Raw genomic sequence first — 25,976 nt, forward strand, 5'->3', positions numbered from 1 at the left:
CCGGAGAAAAACTAGCTTGCTTCACTAACAAGCAGCCAAGTAACGTGTTATTGAATGAAGATGTACATCCTGCGGCTCAATTACAGCCGCGTGTCTCAAAAGTAGATTAAAACTGGCGGAGCGCAGGAAACTCATTCCGACAGATAAAACTATCTCATCTCTTATGCGCGATATCTCTGCAGTCGAGACGCGCGGAATGAAATTATCTCTAATTTACGAGATAGCTAGCGTTTGGGATGAGAGTAAAATTCGCGCGCTGCTTTAATTACACTTAGCAATCCTTCTCTCTCTGTCTCTCTCTTGCTGCAAAACAAATTTGATTAATCTTGCAGAAGCACAGCATATGGGAAATTATTATTATTATTTCAGCTCATGGCACGAGAGATGCTTCGCGTAATTATTATTTGGTTTGTCCTGCTGAGCGCGTAATGTAAAATGAACGCATGTATGTTCGTATATGTTTGCAAACTCACACTGATATTGATGTTCAGAAGAGCTTGCCGATATGAGCAGATGAGATGCACGCAGTAAATCAATCAATTTTCCATGATAAATGCCTTTCCAGCCTCCCCCAGAGTTGATATGTTTGATAAAAGACCATGGCTGGATTTGAGAGCATCCGGCGAAAACACGACTTTTAAGCTAAGTGCTTTTCCCTGCAGGCGATGTATGAAAAAAAAAAAATGATATTTCGGTAAACAAAAAAATAATAATACGTATAGCAGTATATCATGTTTGTGGCTGCCAGGTATTTTTTAAATTGATTTGTTGTCTTGTTTACCGTTATTGAAAAAAAAGTAATAGATTGAAAATATTTATTTTCCCTTGAAATTAAAAAAAGTTTTCATTGAAATTAATAATAATGTTCATTGAATGTACAAATATTTTGAACAAACAATGGAACCAATTATCTCTTTGATTTGTTATTAACTTCCTTCAAAGACAATTACAGCAATGAGAGTAAAGTTCACCCACTACAAAAGAAGTTTTTCTTTGAAGCAAACGTCTCGTTTGTTAGTTTGATTGTGACAAATTATCGTTCAAAAGCAAATTTCTCGAAGCTCGCAAACGACCATAGGAAGCGTCACCAGTCCGCACCCACCCCCTGATGTGACAAAACTAAATTTATTAGAAAGTTACAAGGCGAAGAAGTAAGTAGGTTAATAAAAAGCGTAGTTAGCGGTAGAACTTCGGCAACGAGGAATCAATAAACCCCTTCCTCTCTCACTGCCCCGGCACATATAACTTCATCATAAAAGATATATTTCATTTCCCTCTCTTTGCACGGCAAACAATGCCTTCTGCTTTCGCTAGAACAACATCCTCTTTCTCTCGCAGACGATTCCAACAAAACAGAGCACCCTTCTCAAGTAAAAGACCGCCTTTCCAAAGGAGGATGAGATTAAATCCACCTTGAGAAAGAAAAGAAAAAGAGGCTACGTATTTTTGGTCTTAAAAAAAGGGAGTAAAAAGACAACAAATCGAGATTGTTTCTCTTTCACTGCAGCTCTATAAGAGTGCCGAGGAGCAGGCAGCAAGGCGGGCAGGCACAATTTATCACGAGACAAAACAGCCCCGACACATACGCCGAAGACACCTGATTCGCCCTTTTGTCCGACAAGCCACCCGTCAAATTGAAACCTTTTTTCGATAATTTGCTCGCCTTTGCTTCGATGCTTCCGCTCTTGATTTTACTCACCTTTCCAACCGCAAATTTTCGATTAAGATGTAATAAATTGAAAATCTAAAAAAAAAATATCGAGACAAAATAAAAACATTAGCCTTCTTCACCACTAATGAAGGGCACAGGCCGACAAGATTTTGTCTTGGCCTGAACTCTTAAAAAACCTACTTGAGCCTCGTTATTATGTCTCCATTATTCCACAAAAACCCATCAAAACGAAATATTATCCATCACTACAAAATTAGTTTTCAACTTTATTTTGTAGAATCTCATTTCCACTAAAGATGTATATGCATGGAATGTGTGGCTCGCTGAGTCCAACACACGGACCCCGCCACAAATTTCACATGCATGGATATGCATAAATTATTACGTACTTACTTCCAACTAGTTGGCCTTTCCTTCATGCTCAGTACGCACTCGCCTCTGTACACGTTATTCGTAGTTGAGCTGGGCGGGTGTGCAAAAAGCGGCCACAAAGAGCAGCAGAGGCGGTTGGGCCGCCGGAATCATTCCACACAGAGAATTTCTAACGTCGCGAAAGTAGCATTGTCTGAGAAGCGCGCGTGTGTAATTACTCCTGTCCTCTCTCGTCTTCCTCTCTCTGCCTCTCTCGGAAATGTACTCCGCCCTGCCGCTGCGGCTAAGAGGGCGCTGGGACAGTGAAAAATTGCCTCTCGCGCAGTGTCATTTTTTGCTCTTTAGCGGCAGCATGTGAAAAAGTAGCTCTCCAGTCGGCAGACATATGATGATCTACTCCACAAGTGAGCAAATAATGGCCTGACAAAAATTGCGGAAAAAATGAATGAACGGAAATGTTTCAAGTTCTAAACGACCCATTCATTGTAAAGCAGACAATATGGAAGTATTTAAATTTGGAAAAAAAATGTACCCCTTTGGATTCAAAGTTTGCTTTCAGGCAGATCAGACCATCAAATTAAAAAAGGAAAATTAAATTAAATATAGTTATTACTTAATTTAATTGTTCAATTTAAAAGGAGTTGTTTGATTGCACAACAGCTGATTTACATAGCCTTTATTGTACAATTTAACTCTGGAAATCATTTGAAATTACTATCGTTCCATTAATTTTCCTAGAATTGTTATAAAATTAATACGACTTTACTTGACTCCTTAAATTGTATCATTAAGAAAAAAATTAACCTTCTATCCTTTTGCAGTAGGATTTCTAAATCATCGCATGGCTTCATTGATGTTTTAGAATCAATTTGAACTTCATCTCTAAAAATATTAAAACTTTTCTGCAAATATTTGGATGTGGGCGTGAACCCATGAACAAGGAAATTACAGCAGCAATTTCACCCACCCACGCTCGCGTGCTTTGTGCCAAAAGAGTTTAACCACTGCCCTCTTTGATCTTTTGCTCGCTGCTGTTTCTCACTGGTCCATTGATCGAAATGCAAAATTAGTATATCTGTTAAATGTGGCAAAATCGCAGAGCTATTCAATGCTCATACGCGTCGGAAATAAATTCAGCAAAATGGAAATCGCTTTGGGTCTGAAGGACGATTTGCACGGCTCAATAAATAACGCATCTCCCGTCGTTAAATATCCACGCTACAGGGAACACTGGAAAATAATTAAATCAGTTTGGAAAGGAAGTGAGTAGAGCTGTAAATTAATTAATACTGCAAAAAAGTTAAACAACAATTTTTTATTTCGAAAAAAAAAATTGCATTTCAAATTTTTTTTTTTATAAAGTTATTTTCTTAGTAGAAGGATAAATTTTCATTTAAAATTACTCTATTTACTACATTTTCGGACAATTTTTAATTAAAACTTCTTACAAATTATTCTTCCTACTGGAAACTATTTTTTATTTGTGCATTAACTTCAGTGAATATGAACAAAGTAGAATATATTATGGAAAAATAATCAATATTTAGTTAATTTTATTTCTGAAACTCAAACACATGACTTACTAATTTCAACTAATTCTAACTAACAATAAGCCAACCAATTTCAAAATGCAATCGAAGCAAATTACAAAACACACACACGTGTGTATGAATAATTTATCTATTCAGACGGTCTATATCAGAGGTTCCCTGGGTGAAACCGCAGCTCATTGTATTTGCCCAAGAAACTGCACTGCTCTGATGAATAACTCGTGAGGCGCATTATCGTCAACAAACAGCTCCGAAGCGGCGAACATAAATCAAACTCGGCAGAATGCAAATAAAACACGTCAAACGTGCTTATTACGGTTTGTTTAACTCTAATCTTTGCTGCTCAGAACACATGTAACTCGCAGCCATTGGCTTGTCTCTCTGCCCTGCCACAGCCAGCATTAGGAGAAATGAAATCTTGCTCAACTTGGCTCACGATGCGATTCATCGACCTATTTGCGCTGCTTCTTTCAAACATGTGTTAAAATGCATTTTAATTTTCTTTGAATGTGTTGCTTTCTATTTCACACGAAAATTTGAATTTTTGTTTATTAAAATGAAAAAGCGACAATTAAATTTAATGTAAACAATGTGATGTAGCAATTTGGACAAATACACAATAATAATAAGCATGCAGATTTTGGCCATCCTGAAAAAGCAAAGGGAATATTATAGCCGAGAAGCAAGCAAAATGAGCTTGTCAATAAAATTTTCATGCTTATTCGCCGGGTGGTATGGGAAATTATTACAAGCCCAACAGGGAGATGTACTCTTTAAAAGAGAGCTTGCCATTGATAAAAACCTGCTGCTGTGCCTGACAGTCACAAACTCATATTTTGTGTGTGCACATACTCTCCGGCGTGTGTTTTATTTATATGTCGCCAGACAAGGGAAGGCGCACATTAATAAAGGCGAGTATGTATTCCCTTTTATGTGTTTGCGTGCAACAACTGAAGCGCAGTCGGCGCGAGGCCACAAAGGGAAATTTTCCAGCTTAAAATCAACGCACGCTCGCGGATTTCGGCCGGGGAAACGCCGGAAAAGTGCTAGTTCGGCTAAAAACGCTGAATAATCTGCCACGTGGCGTCGACTCAGCCCTGTCACCAGAGATGATAATGAAATGCAAAACTTGGCAAAACTTTTTTACAGCCGTAATAAAAATGTCGACGTGCTCCAATACCGAGTTGCTTAATTTTACGGCTTAAACGCCGGCTGAATGCAAAAATCTGGCCACCCTCTCGCTCAGCCAATATTATCGATTTTCTCATGTCCACCGGGCGTTGATACTTACTTAATTTCCCCTGCAGCTATCTGATTTTTGGCATGTTCCCACTTCAAAATCCCGGCCCTCGTCGTCGACGCACCAGACAATGACAAAGAGGAGCCTCACTTCAGCAAGTTTTTTTTATCGTGATTCGAGCCCCCGTGTGTGTGCGGTGGGTGGATGGCTAAATTAAAAACGTCGACCCTCAAAATTCCCTGCTGCTCTCGCGCTACCTCCGATAATGAAGGGGCAGTGCTCAAGTGTTGCAGCCGAGAGTGAAAAACTTTTGCACAATACATTATTCCACACTTGAGCAAGGTATGTTTTACAAGAGGGACGCCCCCGATTTTCATCAAAGTTGGTATGCAAAGTTTAGTGCATACCCTAGGAAATTGCAGGCTTGCTAACTTTGATAAAGTTTTCACAAAAATTTGACAACGATATCATCCTAAAAGTGTTTAATTTATTATGATTTTACACTTAAGGTCAGTCGAAAAAAATTATAATCAATGTTGATCGAAACAATATAATAAGAATAAGGGAGATAAAGATGATTTTTTTTGTCTCACGTCAGTTAAAAACACCCAGCGATCTGATTCTGTTCGAATTTAGCCGTTTTCACTTCTTTTAAATTAAGAAAGGATGAGATTTGGGGAAATTATTTATTGTTCTAGATAAACTGTACAATATAAAATACAAAAATTCATAATGCGTTATTGAGAGATGAAAAAGAAAAATATTAAACTTATTAAGAGATAATTTTTACAGTAAGTTGAATAACAGAAATTTAAGTAGAGTATTTAGTTTATTTTTTATAATTAATTAATTATAATTAATCAATTAAGAATCCATGATGAAGTATCTATTTCTTACAAGGAAGCTGTTTTACATGTAGTAAATAAATTGTGAAATTACATATTTTCACTTTCTATTTTCAAATCTATTTTATTTATTTAAGCTCAAAATTTTAAGTTATTCTGTTTTCTATCACGTCCCTGCTAATGAGGTAACATTCTCCTGGTTATTTTTCAATGCCTCCCGGTGGCAAAAAAGCGAAAGTGGGTAGGAGGGTGGTTTTCCCTCTCTTTCTCTGTGAGAGCGCTGCTGATTATTAGTCTGCTCATTTATAGTCATCATCATCTGGCGGCACCCGTTGCCGTCGCCCATTCTCACTCTCTGGGGCACCTGCGAAATTAATTTCGCACGGCGGCAGATAAGATCAAGAGATGCGAAATTCATTATTTCTGCGCGCGTGCCAGCTGTGCCAAGAGAGATCGCGTTGCAAAAGAAGCAGGGCTACGTATGGCGAATGCGAAATGAGTTTGTTGAGAGCGAGTTGGGTGCGAGCAGTCGCGAAAATGAACACTTTTATGGAACGACTGTGCTGCCATCGGGGAGCGTTTTATTTTAAATCAAATTTTGCAATTCACTGCCAGGGGAGAAGTTCTTTACGGCCCTCGCATGACCCACCTGTATCCACGCGTACGTGTGCTTCAAAACGGCCTTGCGAGACTGTCGTTCACGCTTTACAAGTGACATTTCATTACTCACGAGTGAACACAACACACGTGAAGGCACAGCAGGTAGGAAGCTGTCAATCGGGATTGCGACCCGAACCAAATCTGTGTTATACGTCCCTCTGACATGTGGGTGTGGAGAATTTCAATTATTTATTCACTGAAAAGAATGTTTCCAGGAATATTTCTTTGCAATGTGTTATTTTCGTCTGTACGCGCTAGTCCACACGCTAGCACTATTCAAGTTGGGAGAAAACTTACAACAGAGAAAAAACGTTAAAAAAGTTTGCATCTTTATAACCAATGATTTGTCAGCTGAATGTTCCTACTTCATTTTTGTTAATCATCCGTAGGCCAAAAGCTGGAATTACCAGAATATGGTTTTTGGATCAAGGACCCCCAAATACAATATAAATGTTTTATTTTTAAAATTGTAAGCAATAGAATTAATAGATGTTTATTTCATCGTTGGATGCTCATTCATTCGGGGATCCTTATATTTTTAATTATTTTTTTCCATCGCTTTTTTTAAAATTTTATTTTAGTATATTTTTAATACACGTTACCTCAATCCTTGCAAATTGGTGAAAATCACTTTAGTAACCATATTGTTAACATTAATAATTAATTAATTAATATTATCAGTCACACGAGAAGCCCAATTATTCATTAAATATCTTTTGGACAAAAGAATCTCTATTTATAAAGTGTAAAAAGTTATAAGCTTAGAGACATTTTGGCCAAATATCTGCAGTCTTGAAATTTCAAGGTTTATGAATTTGAAAAGCAAGCTTCAGGGAAAGTCAATAATAGCATAAATTTAACAGGCATTATAATTATTAGTAAATTTGCTATGTTTTTTTCCTCGGCCATCTTTGTGAAGCGTAATATATTAAAGATTATCTAAGAGAGCGAAAGTGTGCAGACAAACACAAAATTTTTCACTTGATTTACGATCAGAAGTAAAGTATGTTCACGCAGCAATTCGACGTTATTTATTACACACCACGATGAAAAAAAAAGTAATGATGTTTGCTGAGAAATCTTCCTAAATACAATGCCATGCTGGGCTAAAAATCAGATTTTCAAGGAATATTTATTATTATTATTATTTTTATGTAGTTTTTTATTCAACCAAATGTGACATAACATTGTTTATGCTAAATTTTTCGAAAAAGTTTGTTTCAGAAAAGGTATTGTTGAAATAAACGACACCACCACTTGTTGTATACAAAGAGACTTTAAGTCAATCATGGAGTTGTTGTTGAGTGGAAATAGTTGCAAATTGTGTTTATTGATATATCACAAAGGCAATTGCTGCCCATAACGGGATACATCATTCATACATTCAAAATTATACAAATTCAATACAATTGAGAGAAAAGATGACAGTTTTACAAACAAAGTTTCTGAGATTAAAATTCTGTGAAGTTAGTTGCAACAATTTTGTCTCAAAATTAGTTAAAAATAAACATAATAATGATAAAACATAAAAAACATAACATAAAAATGTAAATTGATAATAAAGTAAATTAACAAAAAAGATACACACACGCATTGGATTCCCTTATTGAGAGAGCAGGCGAGACTGAAATGAAATATTCAAAAGTTGCGAAGTGAAATATATGTATATGCGTCTGTGACTGCCGAATAATATTACGAATAAGAGGCACTCGACTTATATAATATATGAAAATTTCGCAGAAAGGCGTGCGCATGCAAATTTGCTCGCTGCAGAGCTCTATATCTGTTTCACCCGATCAAAAACACATACAAATGCAAATAGCAGCCATTGTGGCGAAAAACAGCAGATTTCGCCGACGGCCAGGCACGCGGCATCTGCCGCCAAAGTGGGCAGAATTAGATAAGAAAGGCGAGTCAGAAATTGAATTTCCCTCGGGCGGCGCGGCAGATCCATATTAAGTCCTTTGCGTCCTAATGCCATCGGATTCACAATTCTCTCTTGTTTTCGGCGAGCATGAAATGTGGTGCCGGAGGCTGCGGTTGGCGGCTGAAAAGCGAGAGGTGCAGAGCGAGCGGCCTTCAAAAATCGGATTAACTGCACGGTCGCCTAAAAGAAAAGCCCGCTTTAATCCAAATTGACGCCATTCGCACGGTCAGCGACGGTCGGGTGGTTCGCCGAGCCGTCTTTCTTTTTCTTCCCCCGCACACACTGCATTTTGAAGAGGAATCGAGAGGATTGGCCCCAAGACTGCCTTTAACGAGCTCTTTTACGGCCGACCAGTGCTATGCGGAAATTTCACCCCAAATAGACATCTTGAAGGGAGACGCTCTTGCTCAATTCTTCTATTGTAAATTACATGATTCATAAAAAGAAACTCACATTTTTAAAGTTTCAGATTTTTTTTTAATTTAGCAAATAAAAAAATAGGCGTTGCTCTTTATCTAAATTGAAATAAAATTGTTTTAATGTACACGAAAAAACAAAATATAGTTTATGTAAATTTAATTGATTCATGTTTTTTTCAAACGTTACTAACTGACAATGAGCAGTTCATACATTTGATTTTAATTTCTGAGGATTGTAAATAATTTATACAATGCATGAAAAATTCAAAACATTTCACATCTTGTCCCCCATTCTCCTCGCCAGTAAAGTCACTTCAAATTTTAATATGTGTATTTACAACGTTTTATAATAATGTTTTCTTAGTCTTTTACGCTCTTGTGTAAAGACCAATATTTTTTTTTTTTTTTTAATGTCCAAAGTTTCTATTTAAACAATTGAATTCCCTGCAAATAATTTTTGTTTAAATAATTTGTACAAATAAGAAACAATTAATAATGATAATAATAAAATATATTCATGCACTCGCGCATCTCCCTAAAAAATCCGCGATCCTAACAAGGCGTCGCCGGCCTACCTTGGCACTCGCCGTTCTGTTAAGTGCAAATTTAATAATTAAAGTATCGATTTGTGTGGGGTCTGATGTGGCAGAGATAAGAGCGGTTTGATGTAGTCAAAGGCTTATCGCCGAGTGCGAGTGAGGTTCTCTCACCTGCTACCTACGTTTTTTGGTGTGGTTAAAAAATAAATTAAACGTACGTCGTTGACTGGCGCGCCACCCTGTCGGCTGCCACTTTGATTGAAAGCGCCGTCAGCCCGCTTTTGCACAAAGTGCGAAAGCATCAGGGTAGCCCCGTCGGTGTGTGTATTCATTATTTGCGCGACGCATTATTACACTGACTGACGCCCGAATTTTTTTCCTCGATGTGAAAATTCGTGCTGAGGAAGAGAGATGACTGTTTTTTGCCATGAAAGTTTATTACGCACATACTACATTACGCCAATCAATTTTTAGTTGGCAAATAACTTTTTTGACGTGTTTGAACAATTAGGCATGCATGTTAATTTTGACAGTTCACTTTTTTCACAGATAGAGTGTCTTTTTCCACTAAAAAAGGGACGAGATTAAATACACCATAGGCCTACTTTACATAATACACAATTACTGCAAATTTTCATTTAATATGCGGAGAGTAAAATACATTATGTGTATTTTAATGGTTAAAATAAAGCAAGTAACTTGAATTTTACAAATCCTCTAAATAATCTGTCAAATTCAAAATTTCCAGCTAAATTTGAAAGATAAAAAATTTAATTCTGACGGCTTCTTTCTTTAATTTATTTTTGTTTATAATTTTCAAATCTCCTATAGATTTGATCATAACTCTGTCACCTGACAAGGACAGCGTGTAACTGGATAATTGCTCGTCTGCCAAAAGGCAAGTACAGCTTTGCTAATTGCGACGTGAACAATCGGCCGGCTAATTACCAAAACAAGTAAAATCAATCAACAGCTGCCAGCGGCTATTTACAGTCTTGTACGAATTATCGGTTAAGCAATTAGCAACAGACTCTCTTCTGTCTGCCGCTCGCTCATCACTCACTCTCTCTTTTTGCACTAAATGCGGGAGAGAGCATTGTTGGTACGGAGATAAATTTTTGATGTTTTTCCGCCGCATCAACTTAAGTGCTGCTCTTTGTGCCCAACGCTAATCAGCGGCTAAGTTATCTTTGTTTCCTCTTTCAAAACATCTCGTTTCCCCTTTGTTAACCAACTCTCGGGTTTAATCTAGCTAAAAATTTCACCATGCCTGTAGAGTAAAAAGTTGCACGGCCATAAACTGTGGAAAGAGAAAGCGTAATTAGAGCTCACGTGCAGTGCGCAAAAAGGCCCAAAAAGATAACACGCAAGCAACACACGTGCAAATTGAACGCAAAAAGTAGCACCGTTCATATTTTTGCATAATCCGACGGTATGAAATTAGGTAATAATCCTTGTTGTTTATTTCGGTGCTGACACGTCGTTTTGCGTATCTTTTCCCAACGTACGGTCACTTCTCTTGGTCTTCGGTTTGGAAGATTAGTGAAAAACTAACCAGTAAACAAATGTAGGGCTGAAAACTTTTTTGAACCTTGATGAATGGTTAAAATTTAATTAAGTAAATTTTACCAATGAAAAATTATCAAGCAAATTTTAGCGTCCATGAAAATAATTATTATATTTTCTTATTAAAAAAAAATAAATAAAAAAACGTCTAGGTTGACATATTTCTGAGTGTAAATTACAATTGATTCTAAAAATTGAGCTTATTTCCAAGAAAGACGAAAAGAAAGAAACAGCAGGAAGCACATCATCAATTTCTCGCTTCGGAGATAAGTCTTTAAGGCCGTCATTTTTTGTTTTGTCACCATCAAATGGCACCCACACGTACGGCTGACTGAAAGCTCGAGAATCGCTGGGAAATTAAGGTTAACGGAGTAGAGACTCGTCTCTTAAACTGTCAGGCCGGGAATAAAAAATGACCCTCAGGATCTGAAGTAAAAAATCCTCGCTGAACAGTTTGCCATAAGCAAACCCGTGATACTCTGTATGCGAAGAGAGGAAAGACGCAGAGGAAGCGGTGCATTAAATAAGTTACTGAGAGGGAGAATACACGGCAGAACACACAAAGCATTATTTCTTTTGATGTCGGACAAAGCGGGCCTTTTTTCCATGCTCGCTTGCACTGTGTGCAGAGAAAGAGAGACTTATTCTTTCATTAAGGCTGGCGTTGGGCTGGTGATTTTTTTTTATTGCTCATGTGTCACTTTATTTCTTTCTTTTAAAATGTACATATATAGATGTTTCCATGTTCTGGCTAACAAGTGGTTGCAAATCTCAAAGGGTTGCACCCTTAAAAGGATGTCCTTTTGGCCGTCTGTCTCTCGGTGGTGGCGAAAAAAGAGTCAGTTGCTTGTTTTCCGCCTGGGAGATTTGCGCTCGCCTGCGAATCTGATTATCAAATTGTCGGCCCTCTACCAAGTTGAGCCGGCGTCGCTTTTATTTGTGTTCAACTTTATCGATTTCGGATGGCCCAACTTCTGTCTCGACGGTTGTTTTGCAATTCGCAAGAACTTGCTCGACGACTATGATAAAACTATTGGAAACTGCGAAAAGTCCCTATTTGTCTATTTAAGAGAAAGATTTATAGTAAGACCATCATTTCTACATTGTGAATGTATATTTATAAAATTATTGATTTAGACCATCAATATTGGACGGAAAATCTTCGTTACAAATTTGATTTATTTACGCTTGTGTGTGGCAATAAATGTAAAATTCAAGTAATGCAAGGCTTTTATCGATTTATATTCCGTAATGTGAGGGATACAAATTTAAAAGAAGATGATAAGTATTAAAAGATCACGAAAAAAACAATTGTTGGGAGACAGAAACCCTATTAAAAAATAATCCACAACTCTTTAAAGCTTTTACTTAATCAAAACTTATATAATTTTAAAAAAATTTGATTTACATTAAAAAACTAATGAGTAAATTATTTGGAATATATTAAAATTAAATATTTTTCAACGTTTTAGGCTTTTATTTAATTTCTTAAAAATTGTACGTTATTTTAATATGATAAATGATAATGTTTTAAATTTAAGAATTTGTAAAATATATTTGGTTTGTTATTCATTAAATATCATTTTTCAAATTTGAATCAAACATTTATATATTTAAAATATAAGTGTATTTAAGATCCATGTTGATAGAAATTGTATATACTCTTTTTCTTAAGTGTTGGGAGTATTGCTGTATATTCTTAAACAAAAAAATAATGTTCCGTTGAAATTTTTAATCGCAAAATAATATGAACAAATTATTTTGTTAGGGAATTTAAATATATATTGAAGTTAATATATTAATTGAGCCATTTCAAGTTGATCAAATTTTCCACTCAATAGGAGTTTACTATCTAAACTTTGAACAAACTTTAACTTTCCATCCCACTTCCTCCTCGCCCTATAAGCTTTGATTAATTGCCTCTGGCTCGATAGATAGTATACCTACGAAATTGTCGCAAAACTTCTAGATTGGAAAAGTAATTTGATACAGGCGAAAAGCGGCAGCGACACGCAGAACTTTGCACATTTTACGGCCGAATGTTCCAATAAAGCGCGAGGCTGAACGCAAAATTAGGGTTTCGCACGCCGGTTCATCTCGAGCAAGTTGAGCTCTTACTTCCCTTTTAGTTTTAGGGATGTAATTATGCTCCACTCAAGCCGTCAAGCGAGAGCACACGTGAATAAGAGAGAGCGTCTGGGAACGAGTCACGTGCTCGCTCAATGATTGGGCCGCGTGCGCCTCAATTGTCGTCTATGGCACTCGAGGAGGCAAGCGTGAATTAATTGACTGAACCTTCACAAGGAATTCTCACACGGATGCCTATTAGTTCTGCTCTTCCATTAAACAATAGTTTTTACATAAAATTTGCTCCTATATTTATTCAGACTAAATTGGAGAATTTTATCATTTTATTAATCAAAATATGTGAGAATAAAAACGACCTTAATTAGGAATTTTAAAGAGAAAAATGACCTAATGAGATTTTTCAACTCTTTTGAGACTTTTTTAGATTCGCAGATATTTTCAAAGAATTCTGTTTACCAGAATTTTGAATTCTACTTCTGTTACATATCAGTTCATAATAAAGAATCAATTAGAGTTACATGTTTTTTTCGTCTAGAAAAATTACAACTTTTGATTGAAAGTCTAAATAAAATTTACCAAAATAAATTTAAAGATATAAATATGAAATCAAAATCACGTATGTATTCTTAATTTAAATTTACTTAGATAAATTAAAAAACGGGCAGTATGCTAAGAAACATTTTTAATACTTTTTTACTTGAAAACTTATAAAATTTAAAATTAGGAAGTTTTGTCCTAAAATAATTAAAAAGATGCTTCTTCTCCAGTCTAGCAATTAACTGCAAATGCTCCTCCATTTTTTCTGTCTGGTACAGAGATGCCCGTCGGACTGGCGTCGGAATCGTGAATGCATTATTTGCATCGGCCGTAAATCAATATGAGATGTAATTAATGTGGAAGTGGGGCGAATTAAGCGAGCTGCATGCAATTATCGAAGGCAACGCCCGCCCGCTCTTGAGTGCTACTTCCTTCAGTTAAACGTGATAAATAGAGCCCTGCAGCGATTGCATACATGTGCATGCCATTCAAGTCGATGAACACACGAATCGATCTATTTAATATGCATTGCATCCTGTTCAAAAGTGGAGAGGGAGCCAAGTGCTTGACTCTATAGCTTTTCAATTAACACCGGTAAAAGTTAAAACATTTGTTAAATACAGAGCGTTCAAACAAATATATATCATTCAATATGAACTAGCGGCTGAAATAACTTCATTATTCATGGTGATAATGTTCATTGTGTTTTGTGTTGATCAAACTAATAAATCTTGTTTTTTTTTTTGTTTTTTTTATTTTGCTCATCATTATCTCATTCTTTTTATATTTATTATTTGATATGTTGTACTTAACTTAAATTTAATTAAAAATTAGAATTACGAGTTTAAGAGACGCTAATGTAAGTAAACGGAATTGTTATTAACATTTCATAATATTGATAATTTAAATAATAACTATAAGAAAAGTGCAATATCTTCAGTGGAATAAAATTGAAATATGCATTTTTTTTTCATAGCCCAACTTACTGTAAATTGAATTATATTCAATAAATCCACTGACAAGGAGATATTGTATTTCTGTTTCTTTTAATTTTTTAATAAAAATTTCAATTAAAAACTAGATAACCATAGAAGTGCAAGATTAAATTGGGCAGTAATACTTTAACTGCAGCCATTAGGAAAAATTATTTTTGTCCGCCGTGTCATATCACGAACAGGGCGGTAAAATCTTTATTTAACCGCGGCAAGTGATAGAGTGGCGGCTCCTCTTTAAAGGCACAAAGCAGCTGCTAACTACATTGTTCTCAGGCCATATAACACCACACTGACACTGGCCTATATATACCATACATACACAGAGTGTACATATTGTATCATTGGGGCCTGTGGAACGCGCGCGTCGTAAAAAAGAATTTCATTACGGCGGCTGCCATGCAGACGGCGGCCGCCACCAGAGGCTGAATGAAAAGATTTAATCATTTCTCATCTTACGGCAAACATAATAATGAAAATTCATCTCCCTCATGTTTCAGTTCAATTTCGTGGGAAAATTGCTCGGACCAAAAGGGAATTCATTAAAACGCCTGCAGGAGGAAACGATGACGAAGATGGCGATACTCGGAAGGGGCTCCATGCGAGACAAGCAAAAAGTGAGTAAAAATTTTTTTATTTCCTCCAAAGTAATTATTTTTCGGTTCATTCAATCAAAATTTCAATCTTATTAATGATTAAACTCCACCGTAAATTGGCACGAGCTCCTCAGGGACGCCCGAAAGCAGCTTTTTGCCGGGGAAAAAAATCTTCTGAATAAAAGAAAAAGAAAGCGTCGTTATGGTTTTTCCGTGAAGTAAAACGGCAGGGGAGCGAACAGCCGTCGTTACCTCTTTCATACCTCCTCTCTCTTGGCCAAATATTTCTGGCGGTGGCACTTCTTGCTAGCGAGGTAGAGCGAACTTCAAATATTTGTTGTGCTTTTCAAGGGTGCGCTCGAGAGAGGTTTGAATCCAAGTCTAACAAGACAACAAAACCTCCAGCGCCCACACCTTGGCACGGACGCCTCCACTTCTCCTCCAAATCAATTAACCGTAATTGAGAATCGGCTCTCTGTTGGTGCAGCGCCAACTCGCTGCTACTCAATCAATTAATTAACGACTTCTCGAATAAAATCAAAATCGTGTCTCCTTTTTTCTATCTCTTGAGTGCATCGAAAAACTTTTGCCATTTATTCATTAAACGAGACGCCTGCAACAAGTTTGTCGTGCGTGTGCGCCCGGTTGCATATCCTCGACTCGGTGTTGTTTGCTTGGTTTCCTCTCGCTTGCTTAGTTTCAAATTTATGGACAGCAGGCCCGGTCGGTCCGAACTTGAGCGGAACACTAACGAGGGTTGTGACAAAGCTCCTGGGACGCCAACTGCCCGCCGGCGGGACTGCAAAGTTTTTAATTGACCGTCTCTCTTCTGTGTGAGCGCTGTTTAATTCCGCGGAATCAATTTCTACCGGCGCTCAATTATTCTCGCGAGACTAACACCGAGCTGCACCTTTGATGTATACTGCACTACTTTTAGTTTTGCTCTTGAAATTAGATTAAAAGTAGCGTAGACCGCAATGCATAATGGGCGCATTAAGCCAGTCATCCATCGTGGAACACTCAAGCTTTTCATTCTAAAAAGTAACAGAGAATTTATCGCGGTTTGTAATTTTCAAAGGCAGGCTGACAAAGAAAGTTTTGTTAATAAATTGCTAGTCTGAGAATTCTAAATCGGATGTCAGGAAAACACAAATTATTCTTAACACTAATCTTGACTAATCTGTGATAACTTTATTGAGTTGAATTGAATTGTTCTGAGAAAATTCATTTATGCTTAAGGTTTCTTACGATAAATCGGTGGAAATTGATAACTTCTTTAAACACGTTTTTACCGGTAATTTAATCACAATTTTTACAAGTTAATTCCTTAATAAAGCATGCAGCAATTTCCTGTTTCACTTTAGCAAAAATAAAAAAAAAAATGAGCGGTATTTCATTTAAAATTTTACGCATTTTTTTGTCACATAATTCAACAAAAATATTTAAATCATCACGCATCAGTGATCAAATGATAAGCTTTTATTTTTGACTTGAGATATTTTTAATTAACTCTAAAATTTAAAGAATATCCTATGCATTTGGAAATTAAATAATTATGCTCTAAATAATATGCTATATTGATTATTTTAATTAATATTTTATTAATAATGCTATATTATTATTTTTCTTTTTAATTGTTAAAAGAGAACTTTCTTCTGAGGTTTCATAATTTTTAACACAAACCTTTAGAAATTATTCAAAAAGCTGCCAAAAGTTTATTTCCATCTGCTTTGAATCGCTGTATACGTTTTGTTCCAAAACTCCGCAACTGCCAAACTTTTACTTTCGCTGAACGTCCATTAGTGTCGTTTGGAGGCGGTGCCGCGTTGAACTCAAATCACAATAGGCACCGCTAAACAATACGACCGCGCAACAATGGACACACGCGTCCAACTTGGTCCGGCCAGCGAGTGAGCGGTTTCGGCTGTTTAAAAGTGGCAGTCGGCCACAATCACTAATTTCTCCGGCTCGTGCGCGGCGTCGGCGAAATTAATTACCACGCGCTTTGTGTGTCCCTCACCACCCTATCGCAATTTGCAAACCACCACTCGCAATATTCGCCACGAGCGGAGAGAGAAGAGATCCATAACTTAACCTTCTCCCCCGGCCTTTGAAACACGATACGGCGGTTTGAGGCGAATGAAAAATTGCACATGCAGCGGTCACAGACCACGGCCGGCGAACATGACAGTTGAAATGCGCGGCTATTTGTATAAATGTCGGCAATCTGGAAATACATATAATATGTACGTCTGCCACTCGAGCGATCACTTTGTGATGAAGGATGGATGAATTTAAAGCCTGTTTCTTTCTGCCGAGAGTGGTTTCGTTCTTTCGCAGGATCAAATGAATAAAACTCGCGATTCAAACTGTCAGACCGTGAAACGTTCAATAAAAGGGGTTCACGCTGGCTTATTCTTGATTACTGCAGCTTGAAAATCAAGGGCGGAGAGATATCAGGAAATGCAGATTATAAAACATTAGGGTGCTGAGATAAGTTGAAATTGATACACGCTACATTTTTTATTTGAATTGCTTAAATTTATGTTGAACCTATTTTCTACTTCATAAGTTCATAAATGTTGAAAATAGGGATATTAATATCCCTTTTAAATTTTTTCTTCTCCTTTCTGATTTATAAATAAAGTGCTGGAAATGCAATTATTTATTATGGTGATGGCGATCCAAAAGTGTAATATGACTCAGGTTAACAGCCCGCCAATCAAATTGAATAACTGGCTAAATTGAATCGATTCATGTATAATTAATAACAATTTAACCTTCTCCATCTCAAAAAATCTATAATGTTTTATAAAAATATATAATTTCACCTTGTTTAAAAAATGTATACATAAGATTCTGAATCAAAAAGTCTATAATGTTTCATTTCATAGTTCTTTCTAAAGATGCTAACAAGATTTTAAATTTCATTATAATAAAAAAAAAAGAAGAAACAAATGATAAAAATTAATTGAGAAATACTCTAAAACTAATAATGCATTGTCTGATCTCGATAAATTTGGTATTATTTATATTGCCAAGTAATTTATTTTGTAAAAAGTTTGTACAAAAATAATTTCTGAATTATTTTTGAAGGTAGATTGTAAATTAATGATAAAATTGTACAAACGTTATTTTCTGATAACACATAAAAGCTCCGACTTAAAAACGAATTCGTATTTCGTACGTTTGTAATTTTTGAAGGTTGTCTTCACTTTAATCCTGTTTATTTGTTTTCTTGTGACAATCTGATTTCAACAAGCTCCAGTGCAGATGGATTTAAAGGGAAATAAAATTTTTTGGAAAAAAGAGATGAAAGAAAAATTCAGATATTACAATTAGAATTAAACAATTAAAATTTACAAAGAGGTCAAAGAAATGGCGAATTGATGCACATTATTTGATTATTTTCCTTGAGTATGAAGATTTTTAATGCATCTTTAATTTTTGAGCTGAAAAGGTTGCCAAAAAGAAACGTTTTTCGGCCTGTCAGCAAATATGTTTCCATCAAATTTAACATGTAATCATTCTCCTCTGTTATGCACTTAAGCCTTGGGGTACCTCGACATGCTTCTAAATTCCGCTCAAAACAAGCTTTTTTGCACGTTACCAAGACGACCTGCGTGATGGACGATACAAAAGCCGCCATAATTTCTCAGCATCTCTGTGTTTTGCTCGTGTTTTTTCCCGCTTCGGCGCCCTCGGGCCAAGGCCGAAATCGAGTGGTGCGGCGGTCTTTGAAGACCATCCTCCAACATACGCGGCGTTCGCCCGGGGGCGATTAATTGAAATGCAAGCGGCAAAAACAATGACGGCTCAAACGAAGCCGACGGACGATTCATCCGGCAGAATTATTACCACGGGGGGCTTTGCTTGGGTGCAATCATCGGCTTGTTCCCCACGCTTTTTGCCGAGACAAAAGGTCAGCTAAAATAAACACGCTTCTTGTGTTCGCAGGAGGAAGAGCTGCGAGCGTCAAACGACCCCAAATTTTCGCACCTCAACGATGATCTGCACGTCGAAGTGACGGCGTTCGCTCCACCGGCAGAGGCGCACGCCAGAATCGCCTACGCGCTCGCCGAGATCCGCAGGTTTCTAGTTCCGGTGAGTACTCTCTGATGAAAATTTAAGCCTTTCATTACGCGAATGCTGCCGACACGTGCCGTGAATACAAAGCACAAGCAATTCCCTTTGGCCACGCACGCGGAAAACGAATTTTTCAAATGTTTCTCGCTGCTTTTGTTGCAGAGTTTTTTTTTTTACATGACAGCGTGCTTCAAAGTTGTAAAGATCGATATGTTTTTAGAAAGAAAAAAAATTTATTTCGACTCAATTGAGAATTTGGTATTGTAATGAAAGGCTCAAAGGCAAGTTAATTAACTTTATCTCTTATTTAATTTACATCACAATTAAGGGCAAATTAAGCATAATAATATATGAATAGGTTTTTGATGAAAATTCATATGCTAATAAGTTTAGTTGCTATTGTTGTTTATTGGTAAAAATAGAAAAAAAATTACATGGAAAGAAAATATTTTTTTTTGTATTGATGCTCAGTGGTTCTCTGGTTGTTTTTATTTTTTGATTATTTTGATTTTCATTTCAAGCCTCTAGCCTAAAAATAAGACAAAATTTAACAATGCTTTTTGCCAATATTCGCTATCTCAAAAAAAATTTAACCTCCAACATATTTTCCAATTGCTTATTCCTAAAAACCTGCTCATTCCGAAATTAAAAAAGACAACGCTGTCGGTCCGTTGCAAAACACTAAAGGAGCTTCAGCTCTCAGTCAGTCAGTTCTGTGAATGAGGAAGAGCCCTTTCATTCTTTCTTCATTCCTTCCCGATCTTTTTCGCTTGGCAGCTCTAATCACCGACTTAATAATGATGGAATCCGTCACTGGCGTGCGCCCCCATAAAATTTCCAATTATATCGCCTTCATTACGCGCGCCGTCTCGTGAAAAGAAAGAAAAATTTGTTTCATTTTTTTTTTTTCACTTTGACAGAAAGATGAGCAGCCAGGCCATCAATAGCGTTATATTTTCTCAAAATGTTTTGGGAAAATTTGACATCAAATAATTCTTTTTTTACAATCTTTTTAGAAATCAATGTAGCCTTTATGTATAAAAAAACGGTATGAAATTTCATGAAACAAATTTGTAATTTGAGCGGCGGATGAAATTAGTTTAGGTAAGGTTCAGTAAGGTTGTTCTTTGATCACCCCCACTATTGTTGGGTAGTTGATACGATTGATATTAAAATACAAAAATTTGGATAGGCAATAAATTAAAAAAAAAAAAAAAAAAGGAAAAAGGTTTTTCGTCAAATTTAAAAATTCAAAAGTAGAGTAAGAGTACCTGTCCTACTAGTAAGACATAAGAAAGAAATATAAGCAAATTAAATTATGATTAACAAGCTGATTAAAAATTGTATACCTTCTCCTTTGAAAATTGTTCTAGATTATGGTATTTTTTTCCTTGTTTTATTGTCGACGAGAAGTTTGTTTCATTTTACAACACAATCGAATGACCCCTAAAAAATTGGGAAGAAATATTACTTGGGCGACCTTTGTTGCAACACCCTTTCCATCAAGGTAACCATAGCATCAATTCACTTGAGAGCGACAGCGGCCCTTTTTGTTGCCGGACGACGCCTAAACGCTGCTTGTTTGTATTTTTTTTTTCAATATGTGCTCCAGGCATGATAAATTCGCCCGAGTTCTGCAGCAAGAGAAATAATGCGCCATTTTTCATCGGAGGGCAATAAAAATTTATGCGGGCAATCGGAGCAGGTATATTTTTTTGCGCAGGATGGAACCGCCTGGCCGCACATGATAATTCACTGCTATTGGGAAATAAAGTCTTTGTCATGTGGATATATCGCAATTTATTTCGCCCGCCTCCCCGAGAGCATATTATTCAATGCTGTGTGCATGCAAATGGCCCTCCTCACTGCTTCGTCTGTCTTTATTTCCTGCCTCGCTTTCGCATTTTCTTTGTTGGCGGATATGAACGAAACGCGCCTGTTTTGCCTTCCTTTTTCCCTGCATGCCCCAAGCACTGAATATCATTTCGTCGTAAACGCTCCGGCCCTGTAAATATAAATAAAGAGGCCCTCCACAAAAGGCAGTTCGCCTCCATACGAAGGAACGTGGGTTGCAAGGATTTAAGAATTGAATTTTGTTTTATTAAATTGTTTTCCGGATTTTCAAGAGTCACAATTTTATTTTTAAATATAAAGAAAAATAATTGTACAACTGTAATTAGGTTTTGTTGCCAGCAATGATATAACATTTATAAATATAAAACAACAATAAATAAAAAGAGTTATAGAGCTTTAAATTTAAACTAACATTAATTTTAGTTGAGATATAATCAGTAATTTTATTATTTATTATTTATTTTTGTTTGCTTCATTTAATATTTTTAAGCGCTTAATTAAAAAGAAATTTGATATCAAATGTTATTTAAGTAATTATCATTTTTAAGCAGAAAATTGAAATAACTTTCAAGGCAGGATGAAAATATAAAATTTATTCTAGATACAAATATTTGTTACAAATTCGGTGCGTAGCCCCAATTTGTTCATATATGTATGGAAGATTGATTAATAAAATCATTTTAAGGCAATCTTTTGCTGCTAGAGTCAATTTTTACTAATAATGAACTAACGAAGTAGTCAATAATGATATATTATAATTTATATATTTCACTCCACTTTGATTTTTATAGTTACAATGGAAGTTCTTCAGTTGCTAAAAATTGGATAACGCCTCCATCAACTTTGCTTAATTTTTAGAGGATACAAAAAGAGGATAATGGCAAACTAAATTCCCACATTTAATTGAATCCTTCAGTCGTAAAATTTCCACCTTTATATTTTCTATTCAAAACTTTATCTTCATTTCTTGGAGTTACTGATTTTAACCGAACATCACTTGTCTTATTAAATTAACCCGAGACGTCGGTTGAACAACAGCCATGCCATACTTGCCCGGGGGCACCGCTAACTAGCTAATTAGCATACGCCACAGCAGGACTCGTTAAAAGTTTGTAATTACGAGCGGCATTAAGTAAAAGGCTGGCGTAGTGTTGCTTGGACGTGAAATATTGCACCGAAGCTAGCGGATATAAGCTCCTTTTCGGAAAGTAAAAAGTTGCCGGGTCGAAATACGCACACTTGTATGCACTCCGTCGCACCACGCGCCGCCGCCGCAAGGGTTGCTACGCCGCCCTGTGCAGCAACTTGGCCAACAAACGAAATTAAATATTCACGTGACTTGTGGCTTATTTGCGCAAACGCTCGTGTTGACTTTTTAATTAGCCGTACCCTGTGTCGGAGGGCGACGTCAGACGAACGTACTCGCTGCAAACATTAAAGTTCACCCGTTATTTCTCCAGAGAGCAAAGGGGTAGACCGTGAGTGTGTGGAGAAGAAGTACCCCGGTAAATATTTCATTTCGTTAAGAAGAAATAAATTTTCCTTCATCTTCTTGTTACAAAATTTATGGAGTCAACGTGTGCGGTCAACTTCTTTCTGTCATTTGAACCAGGAAATTAAAGGGAAGGAAAATTCCAATTCTCTTCGAGAGTGATTGATTATAATTTGTTTTCAGCACACGTTGAATATTATATTATTATTACTATATTATTATTTGTCTTCTTTTTTAAAATGACCTACACATAGCTTTTTAATTTTCATATTTTGGCTTTGGGATGGATATAAAGGAAATATCTGAAAATCGTAAATTTGAATGAACAAATAATATAATGATTTATTTGTACTTTGGAATTTATGGATTGATTCATTATGGTGAAGAAAGCAATTAGACGTTGCTATTTAAATTCTATATTACATATATTTTCATTAAACCAAAAAATGTCACCCCCATAAGATATTTCACAGAGTGTAATTAGTTTTCTTCAATGTTCTAAATTGAAAAAACTGGTAAAACTATGCATAATCGGCTAACTTTAATCTTTTGAAGATTACACATTTTTGCAAGGATAAAACGGAGAAAGATTGAAATATTTATCAAATGGAACAGAAATTATAAGTTATTATTATTAGATAAACAGTTCATAGTTTACCACACCTTGAATGTTTGATTAAAATTAACGAACACTTTACCATTAACTCTTTAAATTCAAATTATGAGCCGATCACAATTTTAACAACGCCAAAATAATAAAGAATTTCCAATTTACCAAATAACATAAGCTCGGGTCGGGCCTGATCGAGTTTCATATTATATCCCGAAATGTGGCATGCTCGGAGGAATCATTAGCGGCTTCCATTATGCAAGGTTTAGCCGCAAAATCGGTGAAGCCTTGGAAAGCGTGTGGTTGCCTTCATCATCGCATCTTTTCGCGCGCCGCTTTTCTCTCCGGATTAAAAGCAACGCGTGCCACAAGTCTTTGGCAAACAAGCACGGTGGCGGGGCTTGAGAAAAGCGTACGTTAATTAGCCTGGGAGAAATGCACGAGGGCAGGGGTGACACAGCCAGCGGGATATTTCACTCCAGCGTCTCACATGCGTATATTTGCAGCTTACATTTGCGGCTGTGGAAATGCACACAAAGTTGGAAGCAACCATCTTTCTCCGTTTCTTCTTTCACTCGCCTGTCGGCCATTGACACTCTACAATCAGTCAAGTGTCGCTAACTCACCTGACCCTCTTTCTCGCTGCTGTTCCCGCCGGCAAAAACTGCCACCCTTTCGATGAGAGTGCAGAAAGAAATATTACTGGGGCGGTTCAGAGATCGTCTGATTTTATCAGTCTAAACAGAGTGACAGGACATTTGCAGTTACGCCTTTGAACATTCCATCACGTGGTGATGTTTTGTACAGGACACAGTTTAGTCGTTTTTTATCCACTTTTGTGAAAGTAAATTTTGATAATCAGAACAAATCAAATTACTTGTTGAAAATTATAAATTTTGTGTCTATAATTCGTCGAGAAATTAAATATACCTCAGGTTTTGAAAAAATGTTACTAATAAATCCAAATTCTGATTGTGTTAACAAACTTGAAGGTAAAAAGTACATCATAATTACAATTTGAACCAATTATTCTGGTGCTTAAAAATTTTCAACTGCATTTGTATATTTTCCTAAAGAGTTTAAGTATCAAATATAAAGATTAAAGCATATTTCTATAAAGATTAAATTAATTTTTCTATATATGCTGGACCACATTAAAATATTTCCATAATCAACACGCTCAAAATCGCTCTGAGGCGATAAATTATTTCTTGTTGTTCTACCAAATGCTAATAATTTCTTTTGGGACTGGTGCACAAATGTACTCAGCTGGTTCCTTGGAACTTAAAAGCTGATTGCGAAATCCGGCAGTGTTATTTGTGTTGAGGCTGAATGCGAGTTTATGTAAACAAAAAGGGAGTGCACACAAACCCTTTTGCGTGGGTGTGCGCGAACGTGTTTATTTTCACATCGCGTTCTGCTCACCCGACTTGATTGTTTTCGCTCCATTCTGCGCATTTAGTGAATGTGGAATGCTTCTAACTCCAACTTGTAGTAGAGCCAAGATTTTTTAACATAGAATTTTTAAAACGGCCCAAAGGTTTAAAAAAACAATATTACATTAAAATTTGGAAATCCAATTTGAATTTTAAAAACATAGTAGTAATTAGGGCTTATCAGACTAATCAGAAGTGGGTTCTTCTGCTAGAAATGGGCCTGTGTCTGCCGCAACTTTTCTATGATGTATCTTTTGCGTTTCTGTCGCACTCTTTAAATGTGTATAAAAAACTTCATCAATTTCATAGTCTGCCACTTGCACGATAAATTAATTGAGACAGATTTCCTCATTTTTAGCAGAGATATCATATCTTCTAACAATAAGCATGTAATAGGCCTCGGGATTCCTGCGTGAAAGTTGTTTGATAATAAAATATTGTAAAATATCTTCGAGTTGGCAATTCATGATCTACTCACAGACTGTGAAATATCATTTCCTAAAGTTTCGAACTTTCCCTTCGTATAACTCAGCCAGTAAATGCTTCCCCAAAATTCCATTATAGTAAATTCGGCACAAATCTCATTCGCTCCCTTCTCCGCCTCGATTTTCACATCACAAAATCTTTGCGCTTATATACAGCGTGTCGCGAGAGAGTGCAACTTTTGCAATGGAGCACGAATAATGTCATTCCAAAATGTCATAATGTTTTTGACACAAACTTGACGAGAGCAAGTTTCGGTGCGCGGCAACTTGGCGCTGTAGCACTTTGTTTCCGAAAACTTTCAGAGCAAGAAAGACGACGCCAAAATCCACGACCTCCTAGAGCAAAGTTTCCTGATTGCAACATACTCGCACGTCTCGTCAACGCGTCTGTAAAATTTTAATGAAGCCAGGCAGGCGAATCAAGCCTTTCGGAATGCCTCTGGGCAAAATATTCATCAAGTAGCTCCACTCTAAACAAGACTAACGTAATAGCAGAGAATTTGGCTTCACTGTATGCCTTGTTTGCCGTGGATGTGCTATACGTATACACACGTGCGCTTGTTCACGTTATATGCAAATTTCCTTTGAGCCACGAAAGCAACCAGTTGGAGGAATTAATGCGTGCATTGTAGTCACTACATCAATTCTCATTATGAATAGATTATTGTTCGGAAATCTAATAACTGCGGTCTCCATAGCATTGATTATATCTGGTGGAAGACTCCCCCCCCCCCCCCCCCAGATCGCGGTTTCGCTGAAATGATCGAGTTTTGTTTGGAATAATAGGGGGGGTCAAAGTTGTTTTAATCAGGCTTGTAAAAAAAAAAACACGTTAGTTAACTTTTATATTTAGCAAAAAATGAAAGCAAACACAAAATTGTGACGTGAAACTTGCATGTTTCAAACGGTCACAGCTTGTTTCCATTGAACACTTCAATTAAAATTTCATTTTATTTCTTCCAGTTCTTCCATACACTATGTACCAATTGTGTACGTATGTTCAAATCTAT

General features: G+C 36.5%; 1 protein-coding gene across 4 annotated transcripts in view; it reads left to right on the forward strand.

The window, feature by feature from the left end:
• Positions 1-25,976, forward strand: part of LOC132194078 (KH domain-containing, RNA-binding, signal transduction-associated protein 2-like) — a 114,283-nt gene that overhangs the window by 53,796 nt on the left and 34,511 nt on the right. For all 4 annotated transcript variants that reach the window (XM_059615185.1, XM_059615269.1, XM_059615432.1 and 1 more), the window contains 2 exons: positions 14,908-15,024; positions 18,961-19,107. In XM_059615185.1, the coding sequence (XP_059471168.1) occupies positions 14,908-15,024; positions 18,961-19,107 (264 nt within the window). The remainder of the gene's footprint in view (positions 1-14,907; positions 15,025-18,960; positions 19,108-25,976) is intronic.

This window comes from Neocloeon triangulifer, unplaced genomic scaffold (genome assembly GCF_031216515.1).
Source record: "Neocloeon triangulifer isolate White Clay Creek 2 clone unplaced genomic scaffold, ASM3121651v1 ptg000001l, whole genome shotgun sequence".
Classification (NCBI taxonomy): Eukaryota; Metazoa; Arthropoda; class Insecta; order Ephemeroptera; family Baetidae; genus Neocloeon; species Neocloeon triangulifer.